At 25.9% G+C, this 26,893-nt stretch overlaps 1 protein-coding gene and 1 long non-coding RNA gene across 13 annotated transcripts in view; one reads left to right on the forward strand and one right to left on the reverse strand.

Annotated features, from left to right (window-relative positions):
- Window positions 1-26,454, forward strand: part of par-1 — a 145,774-nt gene extending 119,320 nt beyond the window's left edge. For 8 of the 12 annotated variants that reach the window (XM_075310546.1, XM_075310548.1, XM_075310550.1 and 5 more), the window contains 3 exons: window positions 17,711-17,863; window positions 17,985-18,103; window positions 25,150-26,454. In XM_075310546.1, the coding sequence (XP_075166661.1) occupies window positions 17,711-17,863; window positions 17,985-18,103; window positions 25,150-25,208 (331 nt within the window). In that variant the 3' untranslated portion in view covers window positions 25,209-26,454. The remainder of the gene's footprint in view (window positions 1-17,710; window positions 17,864-17,984; window positions 18,104-25,149) is intronic. The other 4 variants (XM_075310556.1, XM_075310549.1, XM_075310547.1 and 1 more) reach the window with 1 other exon arrangement.
- On the reverse strand, window positions 873-1,506 carry LOC142238831 (uncharacterized). The gene is made up of 2 exons (XR_012722832.1): window positions 1,300-1,506; window positions 873-1,244 (listed from the first exon to the last, which is right to left on the reverse strand). It is a non-coding gene; the product is annotated as an uncharacterized LOC142238831 (long non-coding RNA).
- Window positions 26,455-26,893: the final 439 nt, after the last annotated feature.

The following is a 26,893-nucleotide window of genomic DNA, read 5'->3' on the forward strand; positions in this document are numbered from 1 at the left end:
AAAAAGGAGGTCCCTTGTCATTGAGCTTAACAAGGAATCGGGCAGCACTCAGTGATAAGAGAGAAGTTCACCAATGTGGTATCACAATGGACTGAATAGTCTAAGGGCGTTTTCGATTGGCAAAAAATATGTTGCCTTGGTGTTACACTACTTTTTCCCTAATTGACATTTATAATATTGTGAGGTATAAAGGATCCAAAATCTATGACAGTGTCCTTGATATGTTGCAATCACTTCGAGAATGTTGCACCTTTTTTTCCAATCGAAATCGCCATAAGTGAGCCTGATACATCGGACTGCCACCTAACCTAACCTAACCTAACCTACATGAAAATTGTCGTTAGAGCCGGTTTCTCAATGCCATTTTATTATATAATCAGGTGATTGCATATAAACATTTATTTATTATTCATCCTCCGGTTATGTACCAACCGGAGGATTATAATCTGGGGGGTTACTCTGTATTGCGATACGAAAGCAAATGCGATGCGATAGTTAAATGCGTTAAGAGTACAATTCGGTACTCTGTATCACTTGCGCAAACGCTTTCGCAAAGTAAACTGAAAATATGGTAACGCTTTAGCAAAATAAAGCGAAAATATGACAACGCTGGCTGCACAATGTAAACAATAACGAAAATGATAAAAAGAAATGTCAAAAAATTGTAAATAAAAACATTTTAAACAATCTTCCGTTCGGTGCGTGTTCTTTTAAAACTTGCTAATCGTTTATAACAAAAAAGTAATAATTATGGATTCGATAGCGTTATGGTTTGAAGAAAATTAACATGAACGAATTACAAGAAGAATTTTGCGAGATCGGTCAAATATACTCTCCCTAAGTGACCACGGGTAAGAAAATGGAAACTCAAATTATGTGACAAACGTTTTCGAATATTTCATTTTTATAGATTTCGTCTTAATAAAGATGCGTTTATGTATGTATTAAACGCTATTAAAGACGACCTCGTCGTTCCAAATAAATCCACAGCCATTCCAACTCCAATAAAAGTGGCCGCTGCTTTGAAATTGCTTGGACAAGGTGGTTATCTACAAATCGGCCAAGACCATCTTTTAGGACTATCAGAGCAATCTATGTCGCGCTGCTTAAAAGAAGTTTGCGAGGTGATTGAACGAATACTTTGTCCCAAGCACATACAATTTGAGGTAACTGCGGAAGAGACCATAAAGTCTACCAAAGTTTGGAACTGACGTTGCTGTGTCTGTAACTTTTTTGGTTTTTCCCTAAAACAATAAACAATTTAGATACAAATATAAAAATTTAATTGTGCTTACTTACATATTTGTTACTTTGCGATTGCTATTTTGTTTGCGCACGATTTTTGCGATCAACGAACGAGTTTGACATACGCTTTCGCATTATAGAGTGCGGTGATGCCAGATTTGCGAAAACTAGATGCGCAAGGTAGATACGAAAACGAATTACTGAGTACCAATTACTCGATTCGCGACAATTTTTCTTACGCATCGCAATACAGAGTAACCCCCCTGACCATTGGAATTGTAAACATCAAGAAAATTTTTCTAAATATATTGACTCCGGCGAATACCATTGATTTAAAATAAATCAGTTGATTGCATACAAAAATCTGGATTACCTCCCGGTGAAGTACTAGTCCGAGGATGAGATCCCGGCCATTAGAAATATAAATCTCAATGAAATTTTCAAAATTGAGTTAATAAAAAAAATACTCAATTTCACATTTAAATATGTTTCATTTATTTGTTTTTATTATAATTTTTTAAGTTTACTTGAAATTAAATAAAAATAAATAAATTTCCAGAGTTATAGACCTTTTAAAATTTATCGAAGAATGAGAAACGTTTTATAAAAATCCATTTAATGTTAAAATATCCGAACATAAAAAAGACAGGGCAATACTATATTTTTAAATGTTATATATTTTAGCAAAATTTTTCCTAATTTGAGGGGATACTTCCCCCATTCAGAAAACTTCTAGAAAATCATTACGATGGACATCAGGGTGAAAACAATTATGTTGTATAGCAAAAAATGTGAATTTATTATGATTTCCAAAAATAAAAACAAAACTCCAATCCGCCCTTTTCTTTTAATACAGAACACACACACCGAAAAAAAAACACTACTACCTACAATAAAACGCTTTAATAAAAAAGAAAAAAAAAAAATAATAAAGTACTACTAACAAATTGCTACATTGTTATTATTACTATTATTGGTTAAATATATTAAAAAATTCCATAATGTTCGTTAGCTTCCATGTTCACATCAGGCTATATTATTGTTTATATAATTTTTCCCATGTAACACATGTGTGTATTTAATAAGATGCAATTTTTTTTATAGAAATATCAATAAATTGTGGTGGGACTCTTTGTTGATCCTAACCTAAAATTGTTGTTAATAAGAATATTTGTGATTTTTTTGTTGTTGTTGTTTAAATAACAATAATACGAAGGTGAAAATGCACATTAAAATCAGAATTATATATTTAGAAAAAAAAAATAATAAAAAATCATACACATATAAACACACATATTTAAAGTATGCAAAATCCATGTTCTTACAGATTTAAATAAAAACAAAAAAAAAAAAAATAAATAAATTTAAATAAAATATTTTTTTTTTAAACACTGATTAAAATGGGTAAACATGTTAAAATACAAATTTCTTCCGCTCTATGACAAGCTTCTAAGCCAATTTTCGGCCACTTTCGGATACAAGAAGAATATTTTCGTGGCTACGCTTTTTTGCTGGGAAATGCAAATGATGCGAACCTCTTGTAGGTCTGCTATTGCAGATGAATATACAATAAATTTAATTCGTTAATCATCTAAATCTCCAAGCGAGTCAAAGCTGTATTATTTACAGAAAAAAAAATGATTTACAACCAATTTCACATATCCAAAACGAAAGCTTTTTTTCGTTCGATTGAATTACCAAAAAAAAAACAGGTAATTTTTCATTATAAATTAATATGTTTTGGACAACCTAGTCAAACAAAAGCATTCGTTTCGAATATGAAAACTTCGACATTTATGTATAAAAACCGAAATTAATTACTCGAAGAATTTTTACTCAAATTTTTAATTTACAGAAAAAATATCACCAACATAAGTTAATTGATACAATTAACTTAAATTAATAAATAAAAGAAACATTAAGTTAATTAAGTCAATGATTGAAATTTTTAAATTTTTAATTAAAAAATTAATTGATACACTTGACTTTTTAATCAAAATCGGAAGACTAAATGCCGGTACTCTGCTCGGTTTTCGTGTTGAAACTCTATATAAAACCAAAAAAGCGAAAAACTAGCGAATTTTTTCCATTTGTGGTACTTTGTTTTTTCGAGTTGAAAAACTGACGTTTATAGCATGGCGCCATTTGCGCAATGTGAATTAATAAATAATTTATTTATTAAAACTATTTGTGTGGTTTTATAACGCAAACTCGGATCATATTTTTGTTCCGAAAATATAAAAAGGTTCAAAGGAGTAGCAGACCAATTGCCAAAGGAAAAATAAAATGTTAATTTTGTAATAGCAAGCAGCAACCACCAACCAACGAGGGCCTTTTCGGAAACGCAGTGTTGAGCTGCAACTGCTGCGCAACATTGATTTTGTTGCGCAGCTGTTGCCGATCAGCTGTTGCAGCTGCTTTTTTGTTGCATATTTTGTTTGCAATATAGAACGCAAAAACACCACAAATGGAAAAGTATATAATACATTTTATTTGTGAATTAGATCACTCTTCAAATGGGTCAAATCTATGTTATTTACAGAAAAAAAAGATATCTAAAGTATAAAAAGCGAAATTTAATACTCCAGTCTCCTTGTTTCTCTTTTTTATTCTTTTATAGGTCGTTTGCATATTTATAAATTTCCTATTTGTCTGCTCCTTCGTGAGCGAGCGTGAAATCAGGTTTATTTTCCTTAATTTTGTCGACCACTTTGCTCCATAACACAGATTTTTTTTCGGCCTGACGCAAAGTCGCCCTCCATATCCAAATGTGCTCTTACTATTAATTTAGTTGTCTTGGAATCAACCTCTACCCTAAAAAATTATGAAAATATAATAAAAATATTATAAACATATAATATAATAATTAAAAACAAAAAAACTAAATTGAAAATTTTAATACTTACTCGTTCTCTGCATCAGCCATTTTTATACTGCGTGTTTTTTATTACGTTTGCGCAACACATGCTACATTGTTGCATTTTAGAACATATGACGCTTACAGTGTTGCCGGATGTTGCAATTATGAATGTGATGCGCAGCAGTTGCAGCGCAACACTGCATTTCCGAAAAGGCCCTTAATTCAATATCGCTCCATGTTACCTAAATAAACACCGCTTTCTATGTGTGAAATAATGGTTTCTATAAAAAATTTTCGCAAGAATGAACATAGTACCGGCCTTAAGATACAAAAAGTGATGGCAATTTTTTTTTTTAATTTTTAATTAAAAATTTATTTCGCAAAAGCCGATTTTAATCAAACTAAAAACAAACTAAGAAAATTAAGAAAGTACACAGAAAAAATGTACACTAAAATTTTTCCAATTAAAGTCTTTATTGAGTTTTAAAAAATATTCAATTAAAATTTTAATTTATTGAACAAATTTTTAATTGAAAAAATCAATTGCAAAAATTAATAGTATCAATTAATTTTTTTAATTGAATCAATTAATTTTTTAATTGACTTTCAATTAATTTTTTAATTGACTTTCAATTAATTTTTTAATTGATACCATCATTGTAGACATTTCAACTGCATCAATTAATTTCGCGATTGAATCAGAATTTTTTTGTGAGTATAAATGAAAATAGTTCTGTTTTTAATTAAAAGATTAATCGAGTTTTCCCATCAACACAAACTACATTTTTAATTGATTCAATTAAAAAATTAATTTTTTATTTAATTATTTAAAAAAATAATGTAATTTAATTGCTAATAAAATCAATTAATTTTTTTTTAATCACGTTTTTTATTATGTCCAATTAAAACTGTGATTTTATACTCTCATTTTTGTGAATGAAGATATTTCAATTAAAAAATTAATTGGACCAATTAATTTCGTGATGGAATCGGAAACATTTTTGTGTGTGTGTGTGTTGGCAACCACCTACATCCATTAGACACTTCCAGTGTTGCAATTAGGAGAGCGTTAGCAAATTCCAAAAGGCCCAAAAGCACAACACACAAACAAACAATATTGCAGCATTAAATATCGTAGTTATTATTTGAGGACTTATTCCTGACCACAAATAATTAATGGCCAGCGGCAATTAAAAGTATTTCAATCATAAAATAAAATTATTATGATTTTATTTTGATTTTGCTTTAAAGGTGGGTATTAAGTTCGAGTTTAGCCGCTAAAATCTTCAATTTTCCACGATTACTGCCCACGTTCCCAAATCCACTTCCAGGTGAATATGAATCAATTCCACGATTTTCGTGTCCTACAATCCACTTTCACCGGAATTTTCGTGAAATCAATTCACTTGCAAAAGTCTTGGTGAAAGTTGAATTATGTCCACGATGGGTGTATTTCCGGTTAAAAAAAGTACTCGCGTAAAAAATTTGAAATGTTTTATATTTAATAAATGAGTTTTATTAAAACTGCGTCATTTTTAATTAAAAAAATAATAAATTATAATAAGTCTATTGATTCCACTTATTTTGATTTCCGCCTTAGTGAATTTTTGGGTGATTTGTGCAACCCAGTTGGTTACAGAAATGTTCAAAAAAGAACGTGGAATTAAGAACACCAAATTTTCACGTTCGTGGATTTGATGTGAATAATGGAAGTGGAATTGAAGTGGATATCGGAACATGGGTGTACTTTTCTTTAATAATCCTTTTTCGGGAATACAAGCTTTGTGAAAATTTGCTTTGGGCTATTCCCCATAAAGTTATAATAAAATTTACAACAAATATGTATAATGTTATACCTTTTTTACTGATTTAGTTTTCACGTTGGCCTCTAAACTCGAACTTAGTACTCACCTTAAGGCCATATGCAAAAAAAGGTTAAATTATGTTACTATTTTTCAAAAAATTAAACCTACTACAAATTTCTACAAATACATTAAAAGTATTTCAATCATAAAATAAAATGACTATGGTTTTATTTTAATTTTAATTTAAGGCCATATTCAAAAAAGGTTAAATTATATTAATATTTTTTAAAAAAATTAAACCTACTACAAATTTCTACAAATACATACCTCCGGTTAGTAAAATTTTTGTATGGGATCAGCTGTTTTATCGACACGATAAATAATAACAAGACATTGAGAAACTGACCCTAAAAGTATTTCAATCATAAAATAAAATTATTATGATTTTACTTTAAGGCCATATTCAAAAAAAAAGGTTAAATTATGTTAATATTTTTCAAAAAAATTAAACCTACTACAAATTTCTGTTTATAATTTTTTATTTCTTATATTAGCCTTTGTCTCTTTCTTTTATTGGAAAATAAGTTTGTTTTAAAACTATTATAATTGAATTCTTTTTCAAATTTTATTACTCGAGGGAATATGGAATTTGCATACTTCTATTGTCTTACACAAATACTACTACATACATATTTACTACACATATATTATTCTAATTATTTAATGATACAATGATAAAACAAAAAATAGTTTTTATTAGCCGAACTACTTTTAAATTATCTTCCTTTAAATTTAATTTTTATTAGTTTATAATTTGTAATAAAATAAAATAGATAAATTTTATTCCTAAACACCTCAAAACAAAAAATAGTTGTTAAAAAAAAAACAAACAAACAAACAAAAAAAGAAATAGACTTGCAAGAAAAACTTATAAATAAATAATAAAAATAGTTTTCACAAGCAAAAAAAAAAAAAAAAGAAGAAGGAAAATGAATAGCATATAATGATAAAGAAATGTTTAATTTATAAAACGAAATTGTTAATAGATATACATATAAATACACACATACAATATAATATATTTGGTCAATTTGTTTATTTCTTTTTCTTATTTCATTTTTAATTTATTTCCAAAAATAATCATGCCTACTTGAAGTAGTCCCAAGGACAATTTCATATGTTAAACAGAAGAAAAAAAAATGTATGAAAAATAAATTTATTCATATTGAGAGGTTAGCTAGCAGTGCATGCCATCAAAAAAAAAACTCACACAAAAACTAAACATTTTTTTAAATCATATAAAACTCGACTTAACATTTTTCTCTCATAACAATAACAACAACAAATAACAACGATGATTAATTAATTGGCCCCACATGCTGGCTTACACAGGGAGGAGAAAGAAGTCACATTTTACATCTATCACAGTTAATTTGAAAAGAAAAAAAAAAATAATACAAAAAATATAATACATAAAACTAACTCACTTTTGGTGTGGTTCTAAACAAACAAAAAATTTAAGCAACAAGAGCGATTGTTACAAATCTAAGTAAAATCATACAGATATAAGTTAAGTTAAAAAAAAAAAAAAACATACCTAACTTACAAAGCATAACTAAAATAAATATATATTAAAAAAAGAGATAATAAATGGAAAATATATACAAAACAAATTAAAATATTTCTTAATTATTTCCTATGGAGTGGAGAATTTTTTTCTTAGGGTACAATCACAATGGACAAATATTTGGTTTAACTTAAAAAACTTAAAAAAAAAAACAAAAAATTTTTTATTACCAAATATACCAATTTTTATATTTTGTATATCACTTAACCTGGGCCAAAAACTTTTCCCATCAAATATTTGTCCAATGTGCCAGTAGTCTTATTCTTTTCAAAAGTCATGTAACGTATTAACTTATCATCATACATATTTCTCTAAATAGTTTAAAATTAAAACTCAAACATCAATAACATTAAAAAAACACTAAAAACAAATTTATATGAATTGAAATGCAATATTAATTATTTCAAGGGAATTTTTTTTTTATTTTTTTTTACCAAAAATACATAGAAAACAAGGTTTATGTTAAAATAAAAATCATATCGTTTGGGTATATGTTTTTATTGAGTCTAGATGCCATTTAGATATCCCTTGGGAAACTTATGAGATAAAGTGGTAACGTAAGGATATGAAAGAGCTGAAATTCTACTAATATTAGGCGGCTTTAAAGGGAACCGATATTTAGAAACCATTCGTTTAATAGTCCACTTTCTAGTTCAATAAAAACATGTAATTTCTTATTGCTGTCGTTTTATTAAAAAAAATATAAAATAACCCGCCTAGCAAAATAAAAATTGGAAGTTCACAAACAAAAATGGAATTTCATTTCATGTTAGCCTGATACCGAAACAGGCAATTGACGTCCAAATGCATTATATCTAATTATACAATTATTTTTCGAGCTTTATGGACAGATATAGATTAAGGAACATGGTTAATAAAGCCATTGAAAAGAAAACGCCAGATACAAATCTATACACGCCTGGACTGTACATGTTTCGGTTCGGGCGAATGAACCTTTCCACAGCCTTTAGTATAGATCTGGCTGGGAGAGATAACTCAATTTTGGGCCCTTTATGCTAACTCCTTATGGAGAAAACATTTGGGAAATTTCCTCTTACAAATTGAATCATGTTTTCTCCCACTGTACATCATCTTTTCATATAACTTACAAGTCCCTTAATCTTATTTTTATTTCGTTTTGTTACATAGTAATGCAACAACACGAAATTTATTTTTAGAAAGCTAATTTGTTAGAACAATGCTTATTGTTTCTACAGTCAACTACAACATGTGACAACTTACAGAAACTGGTTTCCAGGATACAACAACAATTCTAACGCGCACATTAAAAATGGAATTTCACCCAACACAAAAAAATTGGCAATCATTACTTTTAATGTACATCCAAAACTGTCCTTCTAGAGATGGACAGAATTTCCGCTTAACAAGAATTTCTTTTGAGGTTATATATGTAAAAGTCCAATGTTTTACGCATACTTTCAAATAAATTAAAATTATGCACTATATAAAACCCAGTAAATATGTGAAAAGTGTGCCGTTCCACTTCTCGGTAGACATGGAATTTGCTAGTATTATTCAAAACGTCTTTATGTATACAAAAAAAAAAAAATTCAAGAAAATTTGTCCAATTAAAGAGTTTTAAAAAGTATTAAATTAAGTTTTAAAAAATATTAAATTAAATAATTTTTATTTAATTGAAACAAAAAAAAATATGATTATCAATTAATTTTTTAATTGATACTATCATTTCTGTGATTGAAGACATTTCAATTAAAAATTAATTGGATCAATTAATTTCGTGACAAGTTAGGTTAGGTTGCAGCCCGATGTATCAGGCTCACTTAGACTATTCAGTCCATTGTGATACCACATTGGTGAACTTTTCTCTTATCACTGAGTGCTGTCCGATTCCATGTTAAGCTCAATGGCAAGGGACCTCCTTTTCATAGCCGAGTCCGAAAGGCGTTCCACATGGCAGTGAAACCACTTAGAGAAGCTTTGAAACCCTCAGAAATGTCACCAGCAGCGTTGCCACATTGTATTTTTATATTGGACCAACATTTTTCCACAATGGGACCAAAATTCGTACCAGCGGACCATTTTTCCAAATTAAATTAATATAATTTAAAAGTTAATTTTTTTCCAAAATTTTACTTCTATAAAAAATTTTGTCAAATTTTTAGTTCTATGAAAAATTTCTATTTCTATTTATTTCTATAAAATTTTTTTGTCAAAAGTTTATTTCTATAGAAAATTCTGCCAAAAATTTATTTTTGTACAAATTTTATTTCTATAAAAATTTTTGTCCAAATTTTATTTCTATAGAAAATTTTGTTAAAAATTTATTTCTATAGAAAATTTTGTCCAAATTTTATTTCTATAGAAAATTTTGTCCAAATTTTATTTCTATAGAAAGTTTTGTCAAAAATTTATTTCTATAGAAAATTTTGTCAAAAATGTATTTCTATAGAAAATTTTGTCCAAATTTTATTTCTATAGAAAATTTTGTTAAAAATTTATTTCTATAGAAAATTTTGTCCAAATTTTATTTCTATAGAAAATTATGTCAAAATTTCATTTCTATAGAAAATTTTGTCCAAATTGTATTTCTATAGAAAATTTTGTCAAAATTTAATTTCTATAGAAAATGTTGTCCAAATTTTATTTCTATAGAAAATTTTGTCAAAATTTCATTTCTTTAGGAAATTTTATCAATGTTCTATTTCTATAGAAAATTTAGCCAAGATTTTATTTTTATAGAAAATTTAGCCAAAATTTTATTTCTAAAGAAAATTTTGTCAAGCTTTTATTTCTATAGAAACTTATCGCAAAATTTTATTTCTACATAAATTTTTTACAAATTTTTGGCATAATTTTATATCTATACAAAATTTTTTTAAAGTTTATTTCTATAGAAATGTTTGTCAAATTTTTATTTCCATAGAAAATTTTGAAAAATACCGATTTGACGAAAATGGACCAAAATCAACCAAATTTCATTTGGTCCGACCATTGGACCAAATTTAAAATTTAATAATTTTTTGGACCAATTTTGGTCGAATCGGACCAAAATGGCAAACCTGGTCACCAGCATTACTGAGGTGGGATAATACACCGCTGAAAAACTTTTTGTTATTCGGTCGAAGCAGGAATCGAACCCACGACCTTGTGTATGCAAGGCGGGCATGCTAACCATTGCTCCACGGTGGATCCCTGGATGGAACACAAAAAAATATATTTTATGTGTAGATATAAAAATCGAAAAAATAAATATTTTTTTCATGTAAAATTCATTGTTTCTGAGCCAAATTTGCACTACTTTCGGATTCAAAAAGAACCTCATAAAAATATATTTATATTATTGTTTCATTTTTCATTTAATTTTATCTCGATTTCTTTGAAAACCATATCTTCAAATTTAATATTCAGGCCATTATCCCGGTTATCTACTATAAAAAAGAATTATTTGCATACTTTTAGGCGATACACATGTCGACGCAGGGCATTATGGTAAAAGAGAAAAAGTGCCCGCATATATATTCACCCTTATTCCTGAAGTCGCCCTCCGCCGTCGCTTTTTGTCGTCTGTCGCTTTTAAGTCGTCTCGTCATTCATTTGGTAATTCTGTGAAGTGGCGACGGCGAGACGACGATTACTTTTTGTACCAATTACAATACTCGGCAATAAAAGGCCGATATCACTAGAAAACAATCAGCTGATGCGCAAAAAAAGAATTTTAATTTTTTTCGGTTTAAAATATTTTTATTTCTGACGCAATTCTATGTCGGCAAATCAAGAAAAAATATTTAATTTGACGCGAAAAAAAAATGTGGATATATATTCAAGGACAGTAAAAGCTTCCAAAACTATAAAAATGGCGACGACGCTGAGATCAATGGCACAAGGATCATCGTGGAAGAAAACAATCAGCTGATGTGCAAAACTGAATTTTAATTATTTGCTATTAAAAATAATAAATGATAAATTTGACTCGGGAAATGATTTATATTATCTAAGTTTGGTGCTAAATGAAATACATACATTGGCCTTGAAGGGTTTCTATTAAAAATAAATGGAAAAATCAACACGTTTACTTTAATTGTGCAGTTTTCTTTTCTATGATGTGAATGTGATGACCATAACTACTATAAATATATACAGATCAATTTGGTATAAATAGCGCATTTTTAAATCAATAGATTTGTGATCGTGGTCAGCTCAGAACATGAGTTCCTCAAAGAGTGGAAGCAGGAATAAATACTTGAACAATATAGATTTTTTTTTAATAATAGTTACAGCTTTTCTACCATTTGTTACAATTTGTCTCTGAAGTTCAAAGGCATTAAACTACAAACCATTTGTTCCAACCGGTTTTAAATCGTTGGAGTCATTCTAGCTCATCTAATGGCTGATCTCTAGTTCTTTTTTGTCCCATGTTTTTTGTGAATGTTGAAGATTAGTCACTTTACCTCTTACCAATTTCCATTTATTAAATTTATTTTTCAATTATTCGATTAATAAAGTCTAAAAAACATCTTCAAAAATTAATCATTAAATTCGTCGCTGGTAAATTTAACGGCGACAAAAAGCGACGATATTGGCGACAAAAAGCGACACCATGATTACCGATTTTCGTCGATAGCAGAATATACATATCGACGAACGGAATACCAATTAGTGGCGAAAGATGAAAATACGGGTGATTATATTCGACTCGATTATTTGTTTAGACACCGGGATTTTGTGTATTTTGATTGATCCCAAATCAGAATACACAAAAAAAAAATGTCACTAAAATTTAAAAATTGCCACTAAAATGTAAAAATCATGTAGTGGCACAAAAATATCACCACTTGAAAAAATGTGGGAAATTTGCAACTAAAGTGGTACAATGATAAAACTGATCTTAGTACCCAACAATATGGAAATTATTTACTGCATATTTAGATAACACCTTAAATTAACATTGAGAAATAAATCGAAACTGAGGGGAGAAGTTAGATTATGGGGTCATATTTGAATGTCCTCTGTAGTGGACATCGGTATTCAAAGGGTTAAAAAGATGGGAATCAGTGACAACACCAATATGTTATTTATCCAGAGAGAATAAAAACACAAGAGAACGAAAAGCGCTCTTCTACAAAAAAAAAAAAAAAAAAAACAAATGTAAACCATATAGATGTCACACAATGCCTGCAGCTTTGGTATTACCGACGTTGTGGTCGAAGCGCTGTTGTGATAAATTATTTATTAAGTCATCGGCAGTCATAATTTCAAATTGTCTGCCAAAAAAATTTATGGAATGAAAACATTTATAAAACAGAACAATTGTTACAACAAAGTAGGTTCTAAATCCTATTTTCCTTACGTTTCGTAAAGCCGGCAGAGAACTGAACTGGATGACGCCGACGCAAACTGTAAGATATTTGAGAGAAGCACCGACAAAAACTGCATAATAGAGAAATTTTCCTCATGACTGCCACCTACTGATGCAGTTTCACAGTTTCGTTCTCTTGTCTTTTTATTCTCTCTGATTTATCGTCAACCTACGGGACTGTTAGCAGGCCAATACTTATTAACGTGTGTTTCTTATGGAAAGCTTAAAATTCGCGATATAGTGTTGCCATTGAATAATTTTTTTTTAACCCTCCATTATTGCTTTGCCACGTGGTAATTTCTTATCTTCAAATAAAGGCCGGTACTCTGTTCGGTTTTCGCGTTGAAACTCCATACAAAATCAAAAAATGCGAAAAATTTGCGAAATTTTTTCCATTTGTGATACTTTGTTTTTTCGTGTTGAAAAACTGACGTTTATAGCACGGCGCCATTTGCAATGTGAATTAAGAAATAATTTATTTATTAAAAACTATTTGTGCGGGTTTATAAATCAAACACGGACCATATTTTTGTTCCGAAACTATACAAAGGATCAAAGGAATAGCAGATCAATTGCCCAAGGAAAAATAAAATGTTATTTTGTAAAAACAAGCAACAACCACCAACTTAATCCAATATCGCTCCCTGTAAAATAGCGCTCCAAGCTACCTAAAAAAACGCCGCTTTCTATGTGCGAAATAATGGTTTCCATAAAAATTTTTCGCAAGAATGAACATAGTACCGGCCTTAATATAAAAAAAATTACATGTTTTTTATTGAGCTTTGAATGTGCCATAGTAAAATATAACTTTAACAGATAACCAGAGGATGGGAAATCCAGGGCTACATCAACTAATAATAGGGCTGGACTAATAGGAAACAGAGCACTCGTTTATCCAGGGCATCTCCAAATATTAAACATCAGTTGTTTAAAAACAATCGCAGAAAACATTTGTAATATATGAAATGCTCAAATAGTAATAAATATTTCTTGCTGTGATTACTTATGATATTTTACCACTTCTAATTTCATATTATTTGACAAATTAATCACAATAAATTGATACTGGCAATCGAGTAAACGTCACTTTATCAAAATTCAATCTGGCAACATCAATTCATTTTGAAGTGAGATATTCCAAATAGAACACAGTGCAACGATGCTCTGGATAGCCCAAACAAATAATGCATCCAGTAATAAACAGTCCTAATGTGATTCTGTATTGGTAGGCAGACATACAGTGGTGGCAAAAAAAAAAAATTAAATTAAATTCATCCGTATAATTTTTTCTAAGAAAATTAATTAGAACAGTTGTTAACTATATTTTCTGAGGATTTTAGTTTTCTAATTCATGGCCACATTTATGGCCACCACTGTAATATATACACAGAAAAAAATATTTTTATACTCAAACATGAAATTACTTGATTCGATTGATTTTTAATTGAAATTTCTTTAATAACAGAAATTATAGTTTGAATCACCAGTGTCAATTAAAAAAATTAACCAATCAAATTACAATAAACATTTTTTAATCTATAATGTAATGATTAATAAAGATGCCTGATATATTGATAAAGGTGGAATAAAAAGAAAACTAATAATTTTTTAATCAAATAATTTAATATTTTAATAATAATTTAATATTTTTTTAAATTCAATTAAAATTTTAATTGGAAAAATTTTGGTAATATTTTTTTATTATTATATTTTTATCTTCAAACACGAAATTAATTGATTCAATTGCTTTTTAATTCAAATTTCTTTAATCATAGAAATTATAGTATGAATTATTAGTGTCAATTAAAAAAAAAATAACCCATCCAATTACAATAAAACTTTTTTTGTATCAATTATTGTTTTTTGTAATTGAAAAATTCTTTAAAATTCAATTAAAATATTGATTGGAAAATTTTGGTGCTATTAAAAAAACATTCTTAACTTCAAATACGAAATAAATTGATCCAATTGTTTTTTTTTTTAATTTCTTTAATCATAGAAATTATAGTATGAAACATTAGTGTCAATTAAAAAAATTAACCCATCCAAGATTTTTTTGAATCAATTTTTTTTTCTAATTGAATTTTTTTAAAATTCAAAAAATTTTGGTTGGAAAAATTTTGGTGCTATTTTATTTTTCAAAAAAAAAACTTTTTTTCTTCAAACAAGAAAAAGAAAACTAATAATTTTTTAATCAATTATTTTTTTCTAATTTAATATTTTTTTATATTCAATTAAAATTTTAATTGGAAAAATTTTGGTAATATATATATTTTTTTCATTTTTATATTTTTATCTTCAAATACGAAATTAATTGATTCAATTGCTTTTTAATTTAAATTTCTTTAATCATAGAAATTATAGTATGAATTAATAGTGTCAATTAAAAAAAAAAATAACCCATCCAATTACAATAAAAATTGTTTTGAATCAATTATTGTTTTTTGTAATTGAAAAATTCTTTAAAATTCAATTTAAATATTAATTGGAAAAATTTTGGTGATATTTAAGAAAAAAAAAAAACATTCTTAACTTCAAATACGAAATAAATTGATTTAATTGTTTTTTTTTTTTTAATTTCTTTAATCATAGAAATTATAGTATGAATTATTAGTGTCAATTAAAAAAATCAACCCATCCAAGATTTTTTTTAATCAATTTTTTTCTAATTGAATTTTTTTAAAATTCAATTAAAATTTTAGTTGGAAAAATGTTGCTGCTATTTTATTTTTCAAAAAAAAAACCTTTTTTTCTTCAAACTCGAAAAAGAAAACTAATAATTTTTTAATCAATTATTTTTTTTTAATTTAATATTTTTTTTAAATTCAATTAAAATGTTAATTGGAAAAATTTTGGTAATATTTTTTTCATTTTCATCTTCAAACACGAAATTAATTGATTCAATTGCTTTTTAATTTAAATTTCTTTAATCATAGAAATTATAGTATGAATTATTAGTGTCAATTAAAAAAATTAACCCATCCAATTACAATAAAAATTGTTTTGAATCAATTATTGTTTTTTGTAATTGAAAAATTCTTTAAAATTCAATTAAAATATTAATTGGAAAAATATTAAAAAAAAAAAACATTCTTAACTTAATTTCTATGATTAAAGAAATTTAAATTAAAAAGCAATTGGATCAATTAATTTCGTGTTAGAAGAATAAATTGATCCAATTGTTTTTTTTAAGTTCTTTAATCATAGAAATTATAGTATGAATCATTAGTGTCAATTAAAAAAATTAACCCATCCAAGATTTTTTTGAATCAATTTTTTTCTAATTGAATTTTTTTAAAATTCAATTAAAATTTTAGTTGGAAAAATTTTGGTGCTATTTTTTTAACTCTTTTTTTCTTCAAACACGAAGTTAATTGATAACATTGATTTTTAATTGAAATTTCTTTAATCATAGAAATTATAGAATGAATCATTGGTCTCAATTAAAAATTTTAACCGATCCAATTACAATAAACATATTTTGAATCAATTAATTTTTTTGTAATTGAAAAATTCTTTTAAAATTCAATTAAAATTTTAATTAGGAAAATTTAGGTAATATTTTTTTTTTAGAAACAAAATATTTTTATCTTCAACTACGAAATTAATTGATCCAAGTGATTTTTAATTGAACTTGCTTTAATCACATAAATTATAGTATGAATCACCAGAGTCAATTATAAAAAAAAAATTTTGAATCAATTAATTTTTTTCTAATTGATTTTTTTTTTAAATTTTAATTGGAAAAATTTTGTTAATATTTTTTTCTGTGTATTATAGAGTTACGACTACTATTTCTGGAATGTGCATTAGCTTTTATATCTGCCCGATGTGAAAATTCCATTAATTTTATGTGTGTCATTGTATTCAAGTGAAGTTTTTATGAATTTTGTATATTTCATCACGGCATAGGTTATTAAAAAACAAAAAAAAATATTTTAATATAAAATTATTGTATATTAAAAAATATAAATATGCACACACACATACAGGTTAAAATATACACACAGACACAGAAACCGCAGTGATATCCAAATTTGGAAAATTTTCGCTAAGTATAAATGGGAAAATTTTGTATTGTTTTTTTTTTCGAACACATATTGATGCAATACTGCAATTTTCTTATACGTATACTGCAATTTTCTTATACGTATACATATTATTTTGCATAAGAAAAACGTTTGAAAAACACTTGGACTCAAGCCTATTACAAAGGGGTGATCTATTAAAGTGATGTGAATTCAAATATATATATTTTTATTATATATTTAATTTGCTTTTTTATGATATGTAAGTTAATGCAATTCTTTGATATAAATTTTCAAATTTGGATATCAATGTTATTCGTATATCACTATTCGTGTAATAAGAACTCTTGCACTATATTTCAAAATTCACTATCTCTAATATCATCATCTCACATCACATCACAACACAATCATGTATCATCGAATATTCCAACTAACCCAAAATAATACACTGTAAATAAAGGAAAGACTAAACTAAATACCAATGAATTATGAAAATTGGATATAAAGTCAAAATAATACATACATATGGCTATGTTAATATCTGAAAAATAAAAACAAAACAAAAATAAATAAAAACTCAAAATTATAGTTAATATTAAATAATTTCACAAAGGCGAACTTTTTATATTAAAACTAGACTATGAAAAATCACTTTGAAATTTTCATTTATTTTTAATGCCAATGCCGATTTTATAAATTGATGACATCAAAATGCGAAATTTTTTCGATTTGCAACCAAAAAAACCAAACAACCACATCAACCACATACATGCTTATTTTGATTTGTTTTACAAAAAATTTTAGCAGCAACTCAAGTACCGAAGAATCCGCTAAGCCCAGAGTTCTGCGATTCACCTGGTCGATGAAAACCACATCGCCTCTAATGCCCGATCAAATAATGCAAAAGATAAGAGAAGTACTCGATCAAAATAATTGTGACTATGAACAACGTGAAAGGTAAAAAACCATATTCCAAAAAAATATTGGATTAAATTTCCTTATTTTTGTTTTCGTTTGTTAATATTTGAAATATTAAATGGTAAAATATCTACCAAACAAAAAATTTCTATTTTTAAAGGTTCGTTTTATGGTGTGTACATGGAGATCCAAATACCGATTCGTTGGTTCAATGGGAAATCGAAGTTTGTAAACTTCCACGTCTGTCTCTAAATGGAGTTCGTTTTAAACGCATTTCTGGTAATTTTTGTTTGTTTTTTTTGTCTTTATGTATAACAAGTTTTAAATGAAATTTTGGAAAAAAATAGAGAGAATTTAAAGTTTGGAAAACTCATTAACAATCTCGAGGAAAATCTCATTAACCATTTACCCGATATTTGAATAATCTGGCTCCATTGCAGAAAATCTTAAATATAACAGATACATATACTCTTAATGCCATATTGTCTTCAGACATACTGGTCAGTGACAAGGCTCTGCTATGATCGGAAGAGGGACACGGGGATGCGGAGTACACAGTACATTTGAAACCAAATTTCCCAAGGAAATTCAAATTTGTAAATTTGAATCTACACTTTATGAACACAATTTTTTGACAAAATTTTCTATAGAAATAAAATATTGAGAAAATTCTCTACAGAAATTAAATTGCACCAACACTTTCTAAAGAAATAAAATTTTGACAAAATTTTCTATAGAAATAAAATGTTGACAAAACTTTCTATAGAAATAAAATTTTGAGAAAATTCTCGATAGAAATTAAATTGCAACAACATTTTCTAAAGAAATAAAGTTTTGACAAAATTTTCTATATAGAAATAAAATTTTGATAAAATTTTCTATTGAAATAAAATTTTGACAAAATTTTCTATAGGAATAAAATTTTGACAAAATTTTCCATAGAAATAAAATTTAGACAAAATTTTCTATAGAAATAAAATTGTCACAAAATTTATTTCTATAGAAATAAAATTGACAAATTTTTCTATAGAACTAAAAGTTAAACAAAATTTTCTATAGAAATAAAATTTTAACAAAATTTTCTATAGAAATAAAATTCTGACAAAATGTTCTATAGAAATAAAATTCTAACAACATTTTTTATTGAAATAAAATGTTGAAAAATTTTTTTATACAGAAACAAAATTTTGTCAAAATGTTCTATAGAAACAAAATTTTGACAAAATTTTCTATAGAAATAAAATTTTGACAAATTGTTCTATAGAAATAAAAATTTGACAAAATTTTCTATAGAAATAAAAATATGACAAAATTTTCTATAGAAATAAAATTTTGACAAAATTTTCTATAGAAATAAAATTTTGAAAAAATTTTCTATATAGAAATAAAATTTTGAAAAAAATTTCTATAGAAATAACATTTTGAAACAATTTTTTGAATAAATAAAAGTTTCACAATATTTTCTATAGAAATGTAATTTTGATAAAATTTTTTATAGAAATAAAATTTTGAGAATATTTTCTACAGAAATAAAATTTTGACAAAATTTTCTATAGAAATAAAATTTTGACAAAATTTTCTATAGAAATAAAATTTTGACAAAATGTTATTTATAGAAATATAATGTTGACAAAATTTTCTATATAAATAAAATTTTGACAAAATTTTCTATAGAAATAAAATTTTGAAATAATATTTTATATAAATAAAATTTTGACAAAATGTTCTATAGAAATAACATTTTAACAAAATTTTTTATTGAAATAAAATGTTAACGAAAATAGAAATAAAATTATAGAAATAAAATTTTGACAAAATGTTATTTATAGAAATGTAATGTTGACAAAATTTTCTAAAATTCTAAAATTTTGACAATATTTTCTATAGAATTAAAATTTTGAAATAATTTTTTATATAAATAAAATTTTGACAAAATTTTCTATAGAAATAAAATTTTGAAATAATTTTTTATATAAATAAAATTTTGACAAAATGTTCTATAGAAATAAAATTTTGACAAAATTTTCTACAGAAAAAAATTTTGACAAAATTTTCTATACAAATAAAATTTTAACAAAATTTTCTATAGAAATAAAATTTTGAGTAAATTTTATTACGCAATAAAATTTTAACTAAAATTTTCTATAGAAATAAAATTTTGACAAAATTTTCTATATAGAAAAAAAGATTCCATATAGAGAAATAACATTTTGAAACAATTTTTTGTATAAATAAAAGTTTCACAAAATTTTCTATAGAAACAAAATTTTCGTTTTGTTTGTTATTGTTGGCTTCTCTTCAATCGTTATTGTTGTTTTTTTGTTTTTTGATCTCAGCTTAAAGCCATGCATTGACTAAACTACAAGTGTAGCTTAACCAACAGAGGAAAAGTATGCTTGTCAAATTTATTTGGGCAAAGCCCTATAGACTGCAAGATGGTTGGATGTACAGCTGTTTCGGAATTACCACATTCCTCATCAGCATCCTCTACTTGCAGCAAAACTATCAACCAATTATCAGAATAAATTCGGGTAATTCACTCAACCCAACGTGAACTACACTTGAACCTCCCGAAAAAGGGTTTGATAGTCGGCTACTGCCTAAACAAATTTGCCAGCATATCTCTTTTGTCAAAATGTTCTATAGAAATAAAATTTTGAGAATATTTTCTACAGAAATAAAATTTTGACAAAATGTTCTATAGAAATAAAATTTTGACAAAATTTTCTTTAGAAATAAAATTTTGACAAATTTTTCTATAGAAATAAAATTTTAACAAAATTTTCTCCAGAAATAAAATTTTATCAAAATTTTCTATAGAAATAAAATTTTGACAAAACGTTATATATTGAAATAAAATTTTTACAAAATTTTCTATAGAAATAAAATGTTGACACAAATTTTCTATAGAAATAACATTTTGAAAAAATTTTCTATAGAAATAAAAGTTGGACTAAATTTTCTATGGAAATAAATTTTTGACAAAATTTTATATAGAAATAAAATTTGGACAAAATTTTCTATGGAAATAAAATTTTGACAAATTTTTTTTTATAGAAATAAACATTTTGACAAAATTTTTTAAAGAAATAAAATTTTGACAAAATTATCTATAGAAATAAAATTTTGACAAAATTTTCTATATAGAAATAAAATTTTAACAAAATTTTCTATATAGAAATAACATTGTGAAATAATTTTGTATATAAATAAAAATTCGACAAAATGTTCTATAGAAATAAAATGTTAACAAAATTTTCTATTGAAATATAATGTTGACGAAATTTTCTGTAGAAATAAAATTTTGACAAAATTTTCTCTAGAAATAAAATTTTGACAAATTTTTTTATATAGAAATAAAATTTAAACAAAATTTTCTACAGAAATAAAATCTTGACAAAATTTTCTATTGAAAAAAATTTTGACAAAATTTTCTGTAGAAATAAAATTTTGATAAAATATTCTATAGAAATAAAATTTTGGCAAAATATTCTGTAGAAATAAAATTAAAAAAAAAATTTCAATAGAAATAAAATTTTGACAAAATTTTTTAAGGAGATAGAATTTTGACAAAATTATCTATAGAAATAAAATTTTGACAAATTTTTCTATATAGAAATAAAATATAAAAAAAATTCTTAGAAATAACATTTTGAAACATTTTTTAAATTTGGTAGATTTTGGTAAAATTTTCTTAAAATTTTGGTAGATTATTATTGGTAGATCGGATGGTAACCGTGCCTCTGAGTCGATCTGGCCATGTCTGTCTGCCTGTGCTGGCTCCAGAAGCCAGATTTTCACTCTGAGAAGTACAATTGATTGTACAATAGTAGACACAAAAAAAAATCCGATTCAATCATGAAATTAATTGATCCAATTAATTTTTTTATTGAAATGTCTTCAATCACAGAAATGTTAGTATCAATTAAAAAATTAATTGATCCAACTAAAAAATTAATGAATGCTATTAATTTTTGTGATTGAGTTTTGTTTCAATTAAACAATTTGTCGTATCAATTAAATTTTTAATTGCATATTTTTAATACTCATTAAGACTTTAATTTTCGTGAACAATTTGCCCAGGGAGTAGAATTCTGGATATGTATGCCAAGTTTCAATGAAATCGGTTCCGATTTAGGTATAACTCTCATATATCTTTCTAATGATCACAAATGTCAAAGTTGTAATCCGATTTACTTGAAATTTTGCACATTCTTACTAATGGTTGCGATTATTAATGCCGAATTTATTTTTTCGGAATAAATTCTCAAAGCATTTGATTCAAATTTTCCATTCTTAATTTTCGCTTCCAACACTAAGTTCGTTTCTGCGGAAACCAAATAAAATCACGGGAATAGGGTCCCACCAAACACAGGGTTGCTAAGTTACTCGTATATGTGCGTAATAATATGCCTGCCTATTTTTCCGAAAGATCCAGAGTTCCATCAATATGTGTTCGAAAAAGTTGAAACATAGATTTCGTAGTTATTACACGAGTATAATAGATTTTCGCTAGCATTCGAATTCTAAGAATAATAATCCCTTTAAATTAACATATTTTTATTTCCCCCAGAAAAAAGACAAATTTGTTATCGCCGGTTTAATTGTATTTTAGTTCATGAAATTTACTTTATTTTAGTTCAATTTTGTCAAATGTTATTTTAATTAGTTTTTGCTTACTTTAATGACGTGAATTAAAAATGAAGAAAAAAATTTTATAAAAATGAATTTCACAATTTTACTAAATATGAAAATATGGGTGAAGTTTGCTGAAATTGAGTTCGTAAGTTTCTCAAATGAGTATTTTTATACCCTCCACCATAGGATGCGGGGTATATTAACTTTGTCATTCTGTTTGTAACACATCGAAATATTGCCCATAAAGTATATACTGGGTCGTGAAACTTGGCACAAGTAGTTGCTATTGATGTAGTTCAGATGGTATTGCAAATGGGCCATATCGGTTCACTTTTACGTATAGCCCCCATATAAACGGACCCCTAGATTTGGCTTGCGCAGCCTCTAAGAGAAGCACATTTCATCCGATCTGGCTGAAATTTGGTACAAGGTTTTAGTATATAGTTTCTAACAAACATGAAAAAATTGGTCCATATCGGTCCATAATTTTATTTCTATAGAAATTTTGTCAAAATTTTATCACTAGAAAATTTTGCCAAAATTTTATTTCTTTTTTTTTGTATAGAAAATTTTGTCAAAATTTTATTTCTGTAGAAAATTTTGTTAAAATTTTATTTCTATAGAAAATTTGTCAAAATTTTATTTCTATAGAATATTTTGTCAAAACTTTATCACTATAGAAGATTGTGTCAAAATTTTATTTCTATAGAAATTTTGTCAAAATTTTATCACTATAGAAAATTTTGCCAAAATTTTATTTCTTTTTTTTTGTATAGAAAATTTTGTTAAAATTTTATTACTGTAGAAAATTTTGTCAAAATTTTATTTCTATAGAAAATTTTGTCAAAATTGTATTTCTATAGAAAATTTTGTCAAAATTTTATTTCTATAAAAATTTTGTCAAGATTTTATTTCTATAGAAAATTTTGTCAAAATTGTATTTCTATAGAAAATTTTGTCAAAATTTTATTTCTATAGAAAATGTTGTCAAAATTTTTTTTCTATAGAAAATTTTGTCAAAATTTTATTTCTATAGAAAATTTGGTCAAAATTGTATTTCTATAGAAAATTTTGTCAAAATTTTATTTCTATAGAAAATTTTGTCAAAATTGTATTTCTATAGAAAATTTTGTCAAAATTTTATTTCTATAGAAAATTTTGTCAAAATTGTATTTCTATAGAAAATTGTGTCAAAACTTTATCACTATAGAAAATTGTGTCAAAATTTTATTTCTATAGAAATTTTGTCAAAATATTTCACTATAGAAAATTTTGCCAAAATTTTATTTCTTTTTTTTTTATAGAAAATTTTGTCAAAATTTTATTTCTGTAGAAAATTTTGTCAAAATTTTATTTCTATAGAAAATTTTGTCAAAATGTTATTTCTATAGAAATGTTTTTCTAAATTTTATTTCTATAGAAAATTTTGTCAAAATTTTGTTTCAATGGAAAAGATTGTCAACATTTTATTTCTTTCGAAAATTTTGTCAACATTTTATTTCTATAGAAAATTTTTTCTTAATTTTATTTCTATAGAAAATTTTGTCAAAATTTTATTTCTATAGAAAATTTTGTCAAAATTTTATTTTTATAGAAAATTTTGTCAAAATTTTATCACTATAGAAAATTTTGTCAAAATTTTATCACTATAGAAAATTTTGTCAAAATTTTATTTCTATAGCAAATTTTGTCAAATTTTATATCTATGGAAAATTTTGTCAAAATTTTATTTCTATAAAAAATTTTTTCAAAATTTTATTTCTATAGAAAATTTTGTCAAACTGAATTATATACGTATATAAGTGGCCTTTTTTGTTTAATATATACCCCGTATGGAGTAACTTACAATTTAGAAGACGATGGTAAGGAGTTTTAAGATACCTTGCCATCGGCAAGTGTTACCGCAATCCAAGTAATTCGATTGTGGATGACAGTCTTTAGTAGAATTTTCTACGCAATCCATGGTGGAGAGTACATAAGATTCGGCCTGCCCGAACTTACGGCCGTATACGCTTGTTTTTAATTGTGTCTTCATATAGCGCTAATTTTTAATTTAAAAAATTTTTAAATTAAACATTTTAAAAATTTTTAATTCCATTTTTTTCTTCCAAAATATGAAATTTTATTAAACAATTGGAAAAAATTATTATTTTTAATAAGTTTTCTTTAATTTGCCAAAATAATTTTAACTACTTTGTATCATGTTGCAATTACTAAAATATTTTATTTTTTCTAATATTTTCTTAAATAAATTTGCAATTACTTTTATGGTGGGTTCACTTTTTTTCTGGTTGTTCAATTGAAAAGTTAATTGATATGAAAAGTTTAATTGATTCAATTAATTAAGGTGATTGGTTTGTGTTTATATTTAAACAAAATTATATTTTTTCAGTTAAGATTATAAGTAACTGAACACACGAAGAATAACTGTAAACACAATATTTATTTGTAATAATTAATAAAATTATTAATCTAATAATTAGGAGATGATTGAAAAAACCCCCGACCTCAACATGTAGAATTCTGTGGTGTTGAGGCTATGCCATTATTATTTTTGCAGAATTTCATTTAAAACTTATAACATATTTTTTTTTGTTTTAATATATTTCTATATATATTTCTACATTCATTATATTATATTCATATGCCATATTATTTTCTTTATATCCCATTTTCTCAATCTATAGGTACTAGTATAGGCTTTAAAAATATCGCTTCACGTATTGCGTTCGATCTACGACTGTGATTCTGTCAGGAGAAGGGAAAATATCTGAGCAAAAGTAACGATTCTACCATAATATGAAGCAAGAAAACGGAGATTCCCGCATTCATAATAAACATAAACCCCGTTTTTCCACAAAACTTAGTGATACACCTTATAAACAAACACATACACATACACAAATAGAATCATCTCGTTCCATTCGATATAACAAATTCCTAATTATCATTAAAAACAAACAAAAAAAAAATCCATTGTTACCATCATGTTCCCACATCCAAAATAAAATGAAATGTCAATAACAGCTGCTTGTAGGAATAAAATCAGCTGTTGTTGACAGTTCAGTTTAATGGGCCGTTCTCACATATATGATTTGTTGGACAGATGCCGGGCTGATATAGGGTAAAAGCTGAGCAATGATTAATTTTTTTCCTTTTTTTCCCAAAATGAAATGAGAATTAAATAAAATATAGAAAATAAGCTAAGTATAGGGGGAACTGGTTCCTCAAGTTTACGCAGATTATAATATACTAAATTACAAGTACGTTGGGTCCAATAAAAATTTGACGTCTACGGAAAAAAAAATATTTACATTTTGTAGAAATGACATTACCGTTCGGTATAAACAAATGAAGTTAAAAATAGACAGAGTTCAGTGTTGCCATTATTTTAATTTCCCATTTGGCAAATTTGCCCAACAAATATTGTGTGACAGAATGGCCTTTAATAAGCAAAACTACTGAAAGTATATTGAGAATAACCCCTAATTTGAGAAATAACCCCAACCAAAAATCCTAATCATCCCTCCACAAACACACACACACACACAACATACATCTAAATTCATAAATACATAGAAAATTGCAAAGAACTTTGTTAATTATATAAATAATAATAATAATAATGATATATATACACACAAATAACATACACATAATTTGTGGTACATTAAATTTAAAATGTACTTGCATCCGATGATACATACAGACATTCATGAATATTTAAAAAACAAAATTTCTTTACATCCTTCAACCCTTCTCCCTCCATAAAATCCCAAACTCAATCCCTATCCCGCTATATTTTAAGAGGTAACGTAATAAAATTTAATTTAAAAAAAACTAAAGCACAAAAAACTAAAACAAAAATCATTTTTTATGAAGAAAACCGAAATCATTATATATTACACAAAAAAACATACATAAATACAAAACACATTATGCAATAATATCAAATGTTATTAAAGAACAAAAACAATTACAAAGAAGAAAAATATACACTTTCATTGAAAAAAAAGAAAAACAAACAAGACCATAAAAAGACAAAATTGAATTATGTTGGCGATGTGTTAGTAGTCCCATAGAACAGCATAAAATTATTTAAGGAAAATCTACTATAATGAAGTTGAATTGAAGTTGACTTCTTGGGAATATATGATCTCTAACAGTGGATTCGTGGATTAAAAAAAAAAAAAAAAAAATAACAGTTCAAAAATGAAAAGTCGCTTTTCGACTTTTATTCCGGTACATGTCATTAAGGTGGGTATTATGTTAATTTTTCGAGCCGGTAACCACGGTTACAATGTATTTAGAAATATAAAAAGTTTCACAATCAATACCCTGGATCTTTTCAATTCATAATTTTACAAGATTTGATAAGAAATATAATCGTTCCACTTCTAATAATTTGGTGTTTTTGGCGGAAAATCGAAC

The sequence above is a fragment of the Haematobia irritans genome, chromosome 5 (assembly GCF_050003625.1).
Source record: "Haematobia irritans isolate KBUSLIRL chromosome 5, ASM5000362v1, whole genome shotgun sequence".
In the NCBI taxonomy this organism is placed as follows: domain Eukaryota; kingdom Metazoa; phylum Arthropoda; class Insecta; order Diptera; family Muscidae; genus Haematobia; species Haematobia irritans.